The sequence below is a fragment of the Lepisma saccharinum genome, chromosome 26, assembly GCF_977018435.1.
Source record: "Lepisma saccharinum chromosome 26, izLepSacc3.1, whole genome shotgun sequence".
Classification (NCBI taxonomy): Eukaryota; Metazoa; Arthropoda; class Insecta; order Zygentoma; family Lepismatidae; genus Lepisma; species Lepisma saccharinum.
Window position 1 is genome coordinate 20,449,329 of NC_139254.1, and position 12,606 is coordinate 20,461,934.

The 12,606-nt window shown below is 39.2% G+C and overlaps 1 protein-coding gene across 3 annotated transcripts in view; it reads right to left on the bottom strand.

Moving 5' to 3' along the window:
- Window positions 1–12,606, bottom strand: part of LOC145979478 (uncharacterized) — a 94,957-nt gene that overhangs the window by 62,131 nt on the left and 20,220 nt on the right. For all 3 annotated transcript variants that reach the window (XM_083112397.1, XM_083112396.1, XM_083112395.1), the window contains exon 6: window positions 1,976–2,271. In XM_083112397.1, coding sequence (XP_082968523.1) covers window positions 1,976–2,271 — 296 coding nt within the window. The remainder of the gene's footprint in view (window positions 1–1,975; window positions 2,272–12,606) is intronic.

Sequence of the window (12,606 nt, forward strand, 5' to 3'; positions counted from 1 at the left end):
TATAATTTTTTTAAAAATATTTTCACATATATACAGTAAGAGTAACAAAACTTAAAACAGTTCTGTGAATTTGTGGAAACAGATTACAAAAAAGTATTATCCCATGGCAGCACAAGGTTCCTTAGATTGTTGTCTGCAAAAGAAAGAATTCTTGCCATTTTTGATTGGCTAAAATCATAATTCCTGTCTTGAGACAAATGCCCAAAATTATTATTTCATTTTTTTTTAAATCCAGAAAGTGAATTGTATTTGAAATTTTTGTATGGTTCTCTACAGTTATTTAATAATATAGTTTTGAAATTGGAAGCTAATTCTCTCACGGCAACAGAAGTATTTCAGGCATATTCTCAACTAATTTGTCAACTTCAGGAAAGAAAAACCCACATATATATATATATACCACCTTCTGCCAAAGAATTGCTATGCACTCTTAAAAGAAAATAATGATGTTCAGGAACAAAAATTCTTCCCAAGCGTAGACAATTTTCATAATTCTAGTATTCAATACGTAGAGTTGCGTAGAAACAGTTTTGATAAAGTTAGTAAGTTTCATTGGATAAATTTACAAACTGAAATTACCTGGTCTGATTTACAAGATAGTGCACAAGTTATTAATGGAATTGTAAAAGATGCCATAAATATTGATGGCCTATTTGATGAACGTACTTGTTGAACAAGGTAATTCAAAACCAAAAGATAGGTTGTGGTTCAAGTTCTGAAAAACTACCAGATGATATTGAAGAGAAGTGGCAAGCAATTTTTAAGGTGTTTCAAAAGACTGATATTTCATGTACCAACATTTCTAAAATGGTTGAGTAAGCTACGTCTTTGCCTGGAACATCTGCTCCAGTTGAGAGAGTATTTTCAGTTATGGGGAATATTTGGTCTGCAGAAACAGGTAGACTTCTAGTCTCCACTGTTAAACATCTGTTGAATGTTAAAATTAATTCAGAACTTTCATGTTGTGAATTTTATGATGTTATTAAAACAAACAAGCCATTTTTGAAAAAAAGTCATGTCTAGTGAAAAGTTCAACTGAGTCAACTAACAGATAATGCTACCTAGAACAGAGAGGTTTCCTAAACATCAGAAAATGTGTTATTTAATTAATCATTTGAAAATTAATTGATTGATTTTAGAAAATGTTGAGTGTCAGTTTCCAGAAAGCCCTGCACTACATTGGCTAACTGGCTGAACTCCACCCTGGTCCGAATTACCCTAAATTCGTCGGTTCCTGCACGGTGTCTGGATAAGTAACAGACACACAAAGACATCATATACATATATTTAAATACTATACACAAATACACGAAGGACTACAAGATAAACACGAAGGACTGTCAATTCGGTTGTAGAATCTGTATCTACAGCGTACTTGTAACCGCGCGTATATCACGGTTCTTCTCAAGAAGACTTTCTTCCGACGACTCTTCTTGACGACTGTTAGCAACGCCCACGCAGAGAGCCTGGTTCAGCTCTCGGGACATTCCCGAATTCACTTGTGGGTGTAAGTTCCCGTTCTCAAAGTCTGCGGGAGTTTCCGCAGTTTTTTAGTCCCACACACTTCACACATGTCTAACTTACACATAATATAAATTCATTTTACACTTGATTTATACACAAAAGAGAAAAATAAGATAAACACACTAATTATGTACATTGTTCACTGAGTAGAAAACAATGTTAATATTTTTTCTTGTACAATTTATAGTTTAATGTTCCAAAAAAAGGTTAAGGCTTTTAAGTAATTTCAATTTATTTTTGTACAAAAACTGAAATTAAGCAGTAACAAGTTGATCGCGAATATGTCCTGGGTTGGACCCAAAAAAATATGATAAGCCTATGTACAATGCAACAATTGCACAATGAAAGGTTATAAACCGGTGTGACAAATATGCAGTGAAATACTTTACAACAAGCTGCTGCTGCTGCTACTACTACTAATAATAATAACAGTAATAAAAGCAATACTTACGAATCAAGCCTCAGGTGCTTCATTGGACTTTCGTGCTCTTCCAACTTCCTCTTCTCAGACATAACTCTTGATTTCGAGCTATTGGCCATCTCCTTATCTTGATGTCTCAGCACAGTTACGGCTTCTGCAATATAAGTATCCTTCACTATTGGAGAAACATCGAACAGAGCATCTCTCTTCTTCCGGCCTGGGCTGTTGACTGGGGTGCTCTCCATATGAGACTGAGATACTATGAACCGCCTCAAGGCCTGGTTGTTCGTCTTCACTGGAGAACTAATTGGATTATTATTATTCACCTAAAATGAATAAATAGATGTTACCCATTACCTGTGATATTCAGAAAGCAGTTATACAGGGTGAGAAAGTGTTCATAGTATAATTTGAGTAGGAAATGACAGATAAAGTTGGCAAGTGTCTTTGTGCTGTACATGAATTGCCATTAGCAGTATAGACTGTGCTTTACTTGTTGTTACTCTGTGCAGTGTGGGTGCCAAAATGGAAAAGTGGAATGAAAGTGTGTGCATGGATTTCTTGCGACAGACCTTTCCACAGAAAGTTATGGTAACATCCTATGGCCAGCTTGGTCCAGCTTGGTTCATTTCGGCAAGCAAGAAGTATTCCAAACATGGCATCCCGTGATCTTGGAACTGAAGGTTCCCATCAGAGATGTCGTTACCGGTATCCCAACAAGCACACTAGAATGATAAATGGGCAGTGTCCGATGCTGCTTGGAAGAACGTGTCATGCACCATGGGTCATATTTAAACATTAACTGGTAAATGGTATTCCTTCCTGTATAATTACGTACCAAGGTCATTCAATAGAAATTGTATTTTTCATATATAATTGCGACTTCAAATTAAGCTATGGCTGCTGCTGCACCTTATACATTCTGGTACAATGAAAATGGTTCCCAATGTTTAGAACAATTGCTTTTGCTGTGCAGTCTTGAAATGTGTTGCCTTATTTATGAGGCTCTTGCATATACTCCTAAGTAGTACAGGGTGTCCCACTAGCTTTTGAACCCGAAAAAAATGTTATAATTTCCGAACGAACATACATAGGAAAGTGAAATTCACAACACTTATACCTCGTTTCATGCTGAATACATGATCGTCACAGCAGGTACTGCAAGTGTCTTCCCTGGACATCCAGATATGTTTATATACGGCATTCCATATTGGGAAAAGTCTGATGTAGAGTCTCCGGTGTGATCTCGTGAATCGCATTCTCGATGTTGTTTTGCAACTCTTGCAGTGATCGTGGTTTGTTTCTGTAGACACAACCTTTAAGGAAACCCCATAAAAAGAAATCCGGAGGTGTCAAATCTGGGGATCTTGGCAGCCACAATCCTTTGGAGATGATTCTGTCACCAAAAAAGGACTCAATTTCTGCCATGGACACGTTGGAAGTATGGCATGTCGCTCCGTCTTGTTGGAAATAACCGCGACACAGTTATTCATGATCCAACTGATTCACAAATGCACTGAAGATGTGTAAGTAAACATGTGTGTCTACTGTATCTTCAAAGAAGATGGGTCCAATGATACGCTGCCGGGAAATTGCACACCAAACTCCCACCTTCAATGGTCCTTTACGGCGTCCAAATTCACGTTGAATGGTCTGATACGATCCCGATATCCAATATTTCTTTACAATGAACACGAGTTCTGGTACGGTGTACAGATCCATCCTCGAGATGCAGGGACTCGCACATCACACTAACCCACACGCATCACTTCCCCTGGCGCCACCTACCGTCTTTGTTTTGACGCGTGCATTTATTTTCAACCCTGCCCCGTGTTCAGCATGAAACAAGGTACGTGTATTGTGAATTTAATTTTCCTATGTATGTTTTTCGGGTTCGAAAGCTAGTGGGACACCCGTTATAACCTTCAATACTTCAATGTGGTCAAATGGTTTGCACACAAAACTTCAAAAAAGCAAAAGTTTTGTTGTGTGTTAGAAGCAGAAAAGATATAGCAGTGGATAAGAGTTAACTAACCATTAGGGTGGAGTGAAAATGGGCTAAAAAATATTTTTTTTTTAAATTTCAATTAGCTAGATATGTCAAAAGGTGCCAATAGATCAATAGAACAATGTGTAAAAATTTCAAGACTTTTGAACAATATTTTGATCGCCCTTCGCAACCTTTTATTTTACAATACTAAGCGACATTACAACGATATAGTCAGTCAATAGTGACTATTAGTCAGTTTAGTCACCTTAAAACTCAGTTAATGCCACAAACAGTTACAAGGTGAGAGAAGTCACGTTTCGACTCGAACGTCGGCATTAGCTGTCGAGAAGCGATGCGTGCACGGATGAAGCCATCTCGCGATGTCTGTCCACAAACAGCTTTCGCCACCTCGGTCACCAGCTTCACCCGTCTTTCCACAGCCTGTGTGTGGTTGGGGAATTTTGAGAAGGTGAGAGTTGGAGTCACCTCCATTGTGATGTGATCCCTGAGCTCGGTGTCTGTCATTGTCTTGATTATGGGAGGATCCGAGATAGGGTAGACGGCCCAGTCGATCATGTCGAAATATTGCACGGCGTCGAAGTTGAGTTTTGCGGGAACCTCCATATTTGTCCACTGGGGTCTGCTGCAGCTCTGGCCTTCATCACTCGTCGCAGGCCCACCTCACGTATGTGTGGTTGATGGTCTGTCATCATGGCCAGGAGCAGATTCTCCGGGTGAGCGAAGAATGGATTGCGATGAATGACGGGGTCAACGATCTTCTTGTGCTTAGGGCTAAGGTATCTGGCGAGCATCTGGTGAAGGTGCCTAGCTCCATCTAGCCTAGCACCAGTAGGCTTTTATGGCAAACCACGTTGGAGCATATACGCGAAGGATGAACGTCACCAGCATTTTCAGATTCTCTGACGGTTCCATGTCACTTACATATAATCGGAGGATTTGATTGGCTGTCGTTATCCATCATAAGTGATTCAGGCAACCTGGGTTTCGCATTGCGAGATTGACGCTACATTCACCTTTGCTGATGCTATTGTGTATTTCCAGTAGATAGCGCTGATCTGTGCTCAACTCCTTCGGGTCAACATTGGACAGTTGCTCGGTCAGCTGCACCGGTGCAAATGAGGAGACAGGCTGTTCGCTACACGTCACTAGCCGCTTTCCAATATCTCCAGAGAATCCGCACAGGCCTGTAGTTGTGCCATCAAGTGCCTGGAATAGATGGCGCAGGGGCAGCTCATTGGCATGGAACAGACATACCAGCCACTGCAGAGGACGCTCGAAGGTTTCTTCCACTAGGCGGATAACGCCTGCTGTATGTCCCATGTTCACATTTGTGCCATCACACCCTTCAACTTTAATGTTCTCTGTCTGCGCATTCTGCTCTTTGAAACTAGCGACTAATGACTCGGCTATGTCTTTGCTGGAGCCTGATGGCGGAGTCATGTGGCTGAAGTACGAAGAACCCGGCTCTGCGATGATGGTTATGTGTTCTTCTGTGAGGGTTTTTCTGTGGTACTTGTTATCGTCGCCGAGAACTTGTGTCAAAGTTTGATCCTTGCGGCCATCAAAGAATACTCCCTCTATGCCAGTGTGAGTGTGGTCAAACTGGTCATCATTGTGCTGGAGTTCCTTACGGGTTTTACTGCGTTCTAGGCAGATCTTGCTTCGATCGATTACTTTAGATCCTTCGATTGTCGACACGAGACCAAGATCATGCAGAACTCATGTTGCTAATACAGCAGCCGATCTATCCGAGATTCCGATCCGATCGCAAGCTTTAGCGAGTAAAGGTAGAGAGATTTGTCATTTTCTTACATTGGCGATTCTGCTTTGGCTTAGTCTTGACTGATTCTGTATCTGGAATGTACTCATCGCCAGTGGCATTAACCGACGGGTACGTGTCATCTTCGGCACTATCCGCAGAATCGGCTTGACCTTTGTTCTCAACGGTCCTCTGCCTCTTCATTCGTTTGAGATTGGCTTCCTCTCTTTCAGCTTTCCTCTTCAATTTTGACGTCTCCTCTTCATCTATACCGCAGATTATCATCTTTCTTGGCCCTCTCTGGTCTTCAAGGAAATGGCGTTCCTTTGCCGGAACTTTGAATTCTTTCGCGCATTTGCAGTTGGAAAGTATGTCGAAGCACTTGCATTTGCTGAGATTAAACAGACTGTTACCTCTGTCGCGAAAGTCCGATATTCTCCGCTGGTAGTTGTGTTGATCCTTTTTCCCTTTGTAGACCTTTAGGATTATGTTGTATTTGTCGTGGAACGATCTGTTTTTCAATCGCTTGTGCGTGAGTTACTGTTTATTCTTTCCCAGATCTCTTCGACTTCATACCACAGTTTGTGAGATATGTCCAAAAATGATGGGTATTTTCCATTGTCCGTCCTCAGGTCTTGTCGCAGTTGAATATATTTCTTCATGAGATCAGTGTAGCTCGGCAGAGTATTGGTCGGTAGGTTTCGTGGAGCGCCATATATCACGCACAATACTTTGTCTCTTGTAAATGCCATCTCTCTGAAAATGGAAGTTCTGGGGATGGGGATATCCTGAGGATAACATGATGTCCCAAGGACTTCCTGGGGATAACGTGTGTTGTATAGGTAAGCTATAGGGCAAATGGCACATTTTCCATAGTCTAGCTTCTAAAAATTAAAAAATAAAAAATTTCACTCCACCCTCCTATACAACACACGTTATCCCCAGGATGTCCTTGGGATATCCTGGGGACATCATGTTATCCTTAGGATATCCCCATACAATGTATAGGTAAGCTTAAGATGGACAAAACTTTTTTAATAAGTAGCTCGCTTAGATTCGCTACTTAATAAGCCATACTGAAATCAGACTGAATCAGGCTATAAAGTCATAAATATGGTTAAAATGCCAATTTTTCAATAAGGTGAAGGGCGATCAAGGAGTTGATAGAAAATAATATGATTTTGCAGGATTCTTACTATGGACAAATGGCACATTTTCCATACTCTAGCTTATAAAAATATTTTTTTTTTCACTCCACCCTACTAACCATGTGAGCTGCAGAGGGAAAAGAAGCTTTTGTAACGTGCCCACTTATATACTTTTTTCAATTTCAATCAGGCTTTACATTTTTACTAATATTTAATTCAATAAATATAAAAAAAGCAAATATATTTTAATTTGCAATGATTCAGCTTGATTTATGTACTTTTTGTCAGGCAAAATAATTTTACAATATGAATCTTCTATGAAAGGCTTGATGCAACATGACAGGCCACATCCGGTAAATATTATCAGTACAGCAATTTTAACTTTTGCAAAATACCATAAATTTTAGTATTCTTTTAATGTTCGTCAGGCTTCACAATTTTTTAAATATATATTTTATCTCATTGCTGGCTCAAACAAATGATTGTATTAAGTGTTACTTTACTCAAATTAATTCTTCCATAAAATAATACACAGAATTTTTTGGCTTCTCATGTTCTTGCTATCATACAATAAATTAACTGAGTCTCGGGGCAACAATTTGATAAGTCACATTCTCTAAATAACATTAGTAACTATTACAACATTAAGCTCTTTTTTTAGATGTCATCTGCTCCTGATATTGTTTATTACTTCATAAAGATGCCCAACGAACTTCAGATAAAAATGTTATTTATTTAATGCTGTAAATAATATTGTACCAAATATTAAGCCCCTAGGAAGTTCTAGAAATTACACACACAATAGTATCACAAGCTACATATTATTTTATTGTTTAATTACTGGAGCTGAAGACTAGAAATTATCACCTGATGGTTGATAATTAATGTCCTCATCACTAGCACTTATAAGGGAACTGGAATTATCACTAGAATTGGCACTTCGTTGCTATAAAGTTAACAATTAACTCCTGGGATTGAGAAACACACCACTTTACACAGTGCTTCTCATTTTCTTCTCAAAAAAGAGAGAGGAAATTATTTAGGCAACAACATGACAGTCTGCATGGTGCAGATGTCTCTTACAAATTTTCGGAAATATCACCTGAAATAGTTGAATACGGAAACAACACACTATCTGGAGGAAAAAAAAAACTTTTGCCAGAAGTTTGCTAGTCTTGTTGTTACACGTAGCACTTCATATACCCCCTACAATAGAACCCTGATTTGATTTAACATTTTACTATGGCTGAGGCGATACTGATAACTAGAGCCCGGAAGTTCAGGCATTTATTTTCGTTAAAATAGGCAGGCAAAAAGGCATTTATAATGTGGAAAATAGGCACTAAAAATGAAAAAAAGGCAAAATAAACCAAAAAAAGGCACATTTGGAAGTTGCTTACTTTTATCTATAATTTCTGGCAAAATGTTAAAATCTAAATTGGGAAGAGCATTTCAATTTTCTCCGTCTTGATTGCACATAACTACAAGGTGCTTTTTAAGTTCTCTACATTCATTGATAGTCGTCTGTCAGAGAGAATGTTTTTCATAATAGAAAATGATCTTTCTACTTCGACAGAAGTTATTGGAGCATACATCATTTCGGTAACAGCATTTTCACCTTTTAGAATATCACATATTGTTTTCAATTGTTTCAGGTCCTCATTTGCACTCACTACCCGTTTGCACTTTTCCGCAACAGCTGACCCCTTTTCTCCTGGCACTTCCATCATCTGCTGCATAGATTCCTCGAACATTTTCATGGATGCTATAATTGTAATTGTCTCTGGCAATGCACCATAATGTGCAAAAATAAATTTGAATAGCACAGGGTTTTTTTCACTTCACGAATTGAAGCCGCTTCATTTTCTGGAAGAGCATCGATCATCTCACTGATTTTTTCAAGGTTGTTAGCATAATATATAGCTGCTGATATCCAGGTTCCCCATCTCGTCAAGACTGGTTGCTGAGGTAGACTAAGCTCAATCGCAACTTCCTGAAATTTTCGGGTTCGAGAGGGAGATTTCAGAAATATCTTCTTTGTGTTCGAAATCAACCTGTCCACTTCAACAGTCAATCATGCACAAGAAATGTTAACCGAAAGGCAAAATCCTAACTCAGCATGAAATACTTTGTTCTCACTTTTCTCTTTCAGCAATGTTGAAACATGCGTGACTTCAATATTACTTAAAATAGGCGAAAAAAAATAAATGCCAACAACGTTTTTTGGGAGAAAAATAATTTATATACACATTTTTTAAAAAAAATTGTCAAATTTCATTGAAAAAGGCATTATAATTAAAAATAGGCAGTGGGGTCCCAAATAGGCAAAATAGGCAAAATCAAAAGGCTTCCAAAATATTCAAAACAACATAAGAAACGTATATCCGGAAAATTTTTATCAATATATGCAGTAGATAAAAAGAGGCATTTTGCCAAACTTTCGGGCTATACTGATAACACTTGTCTGGAGAAAAAAAAAAAAAAATCGAGCCCTGACACCATTCCTGCTGATTCTTATGTAAAATGACCTCCTGAATCCGAATATGGCCTCCGTTTTCCCCCATCACCCACCGTTTTCGGGGGGAGTCCCCCCACCTATATTTATCAGTTTTCGATAATTTGGAGGGATGAATAGGATTATTTTAGCCTTTACATTTCTTCTGAGAGGCCAGAGAGGTGAAAAGTTCTAAAACATGAACATTTGTAGCAAGGAGGTAGATTTGGGGGGGATTTGTCCCCTTAACCTTTTGAGACCCAAGGCCTTTTTCACATGTAAGCCTCTCTGTCCCGAGCCAAATTTGAGCAAAATGCAGAGTTTCAATTAAATGAGTGTAGATCGGAGACTAATTGCACTAGAGAGATGAGTGATATACCGTTGTACACGGAATGAACCAGAGATTCAGACTATATGAAATTTATGCAAATTCGGCGTATATGTGGCGGGGGGTAGGGGGCTAACTCTCAAAATTCCAAAATTTCGGAAAAAAAAATTTGGTTCCCCCACCCTCCCCCAAGAAAAAAGTACATGACAGTGTCGACATGTACATGGAAATGACCGCTGACATGTAAGGAACACAAAAATATATGCATTATTATCATATGACCAATGTAACTTGAGTTGTAGCCCCAAAAGGAATGGTCGGCACGCCACTGATTAAAGCTTTAAAATGCAGCGGTACATTGAAATAACTATAGCTCAGAAACTAAATGCCCTAGAGATATGAAAGATATACCGTTGTACGCAGAATGAATCACAGATTTAGACGATATATAATTTATGCACATTCGGCGTACATATGGAGGGGGAAAAGCGGGAATCCCCTCAAAAATACTTTTCTTAAAAAAATGGTGTTTCCCCCTGCCCCCCCCGAAAAAATGCACAAAATGCAAAATTTATGCAAATTTGGACATTCATGGACGAAAAGCTAGAACGCAGTGAAAAATGAGCACCGATTCTTGCAGCTGCTTGAAATTCTATTTTTAGACAATGCAGGGTAACCCCTGTCGCAACTTGTGGACACTTGTGCTAAAAAAAACAAAGGTTTCCTTCAGCGCACTTCGAAATTCCATTCTCACAACGCAGATTCAGCAACCAGTCTTCCCCCTCCCCCCACCCACACCCCCTCACGGAAAACTTTCATTTTGACATCGGATACTGATAAACAAGCTTCCTTCGAAAGCAGTTCACAGGCGGGAGTGAAAAGCATTGCTTTAGAACAACAAAGCCGGTGTTCCTTTGTCGGCAAAAAATTTGACCTTGAAAAGAGATGCAAAAGAGAAGTCCTTTTTCCCGCCTTTCGCCCTCCATTTTCATGAAGACAAAAAAATGCAAAAAAACATTTCTGTTAAATACATGTGTTAGGAACAATATATATATATAAAAAAAACAAAATTCTAGTCAAAAATAGAAAAGTTATAACGTAAAAACTACGACCTTGACACAGCGACTCAATCTAGACGCTTGGGACAGTGAGGCTTACATTTGGGTATCTCGATCGAGATGCTTGGGATCCAAAAGGTTAAATTGTAAAAAAAATCATTAAAAATGATCGATTTATCCAGTTTTTTTCGCAATTTTTTCACTTATTTTCTACATATTCTAGCTTCCAGCGCCCTCATCCTCCCCCAAACAATAAAAATATATAGCAACAATAATAAAAATATATAGTAACAATATTAAAAATATATAGCAATAATAATAAAAATATATAGCAACAGTTCGGAAGATTCACTGTACCATGCTGGCACTCTCAATACCTCACGGGAACAGGTTTGCATAGGAATTTTCATGCTTTGACAAGTTTAAACTTGCATTGCTCTTGTCACTATAGTCCTGCACTGTAATCCTTATCTTCCCTCAGTATAGGTGAACACTCAGGAGTAGGACCCCGAATGAAGGGAGACGGAGGGACGGGGAAGGTCGGCTCAAAGGTACCTGTAAATCAATGCCATATGCTGTGCCTATGGTTTGGCGGGAACCTCGCTGTCATCTCACAGATTGTTACTTTTGTATGACTTCCATCGTCGGGTTATCTAGCAAAAGTAAGCATACAATTCAGTATCCTAATATCCCTTCAGCTCTAAGACCAGTTCCTCACAACGAATCTTTGCCAATCCCAGTGCCCCAAAAAAACTATACTCTAGAGCCAGAAATGGATTTTAAAGACTTTGAGCCACAGCCTGGACCATCAAATGATACGTCCACTGATGATGAAAAGGGTTCTGCTTATTCAGCTCATCGACAACCTCACCTCGTTACTCAGTCGGAATTGAATGATCTCGTCAGGGATTTGGAGTTACCTAAGAGTAAATCTCAACTTCTTGGATCTCGACTTCAGCAGTGGAATCTCTTAGAAAAGGGCGTAAAAATCTCTTCTTACAGGACCAGGCAGTCAACCCTGAATTTTTTTTCTTCGGAAGATGAAGACTTAGTGTTCTGCCCTAATTCAAATGCATTGATGATAGAACTGAAGATGGCATGAGACACAGACAAATGGAGACTGTTTATAGACTCATCAAAGACAAACTTGAAAGTTGTCCCGTTGGCCAATGGGAATGAGTTACCGTCAGTCCCGGTTGCATACTCTGTGGATATGAAGGAGACGTACGAAAACATCAGCCGAATCCTTGATAGAATCAGTTATCATGATTATAATTGGAAACTTTGCGCTGACTTAAAAGTTGTTGCTCTACTCACGGGCCTGCAATCAGGCTTCACAAAATACTGCTGCTTCCTATGCGAATGGGATAGCCGAGCCCGAGACAAACATTACATCGTACGGAACTGGCCTCTGCCAGAAAGTTTTAATCACTGTCAGAAAAATGTCACTCACGATCCTCTGGTCCCGATGGAAAATATTTACTTGCTGCCTTTGCAGATCAAACTCGGATTGATCAAACAGTTTGTAAAAGCAATGGACAAGACAGGTGATGCATTTCAATTTTTGAAATCAAAATTTCCTCGTCTCAGTGAGGCTAAAATCAAAGAAGGAGTTTTCGTGGACCCCCAGATAAGACAACTTTTCCAAGATTCGACGTTTATTGAACACCTGAATCGAAAAGAAAAATGAGCTTGGCTTGCATTCCAAAACGTGTGTGACAACTTTTTGGGTAATAACAAAAGTGATGATTATGTTGCTCATGTCGAGGAATTGCTGTCAGAATACAAGGCCATGGGGTGTAACATGTCTCTTAAAGTGCAAAAGTGCATTTCCTTCACTCACACCTGGACTTCTTCCCTGAA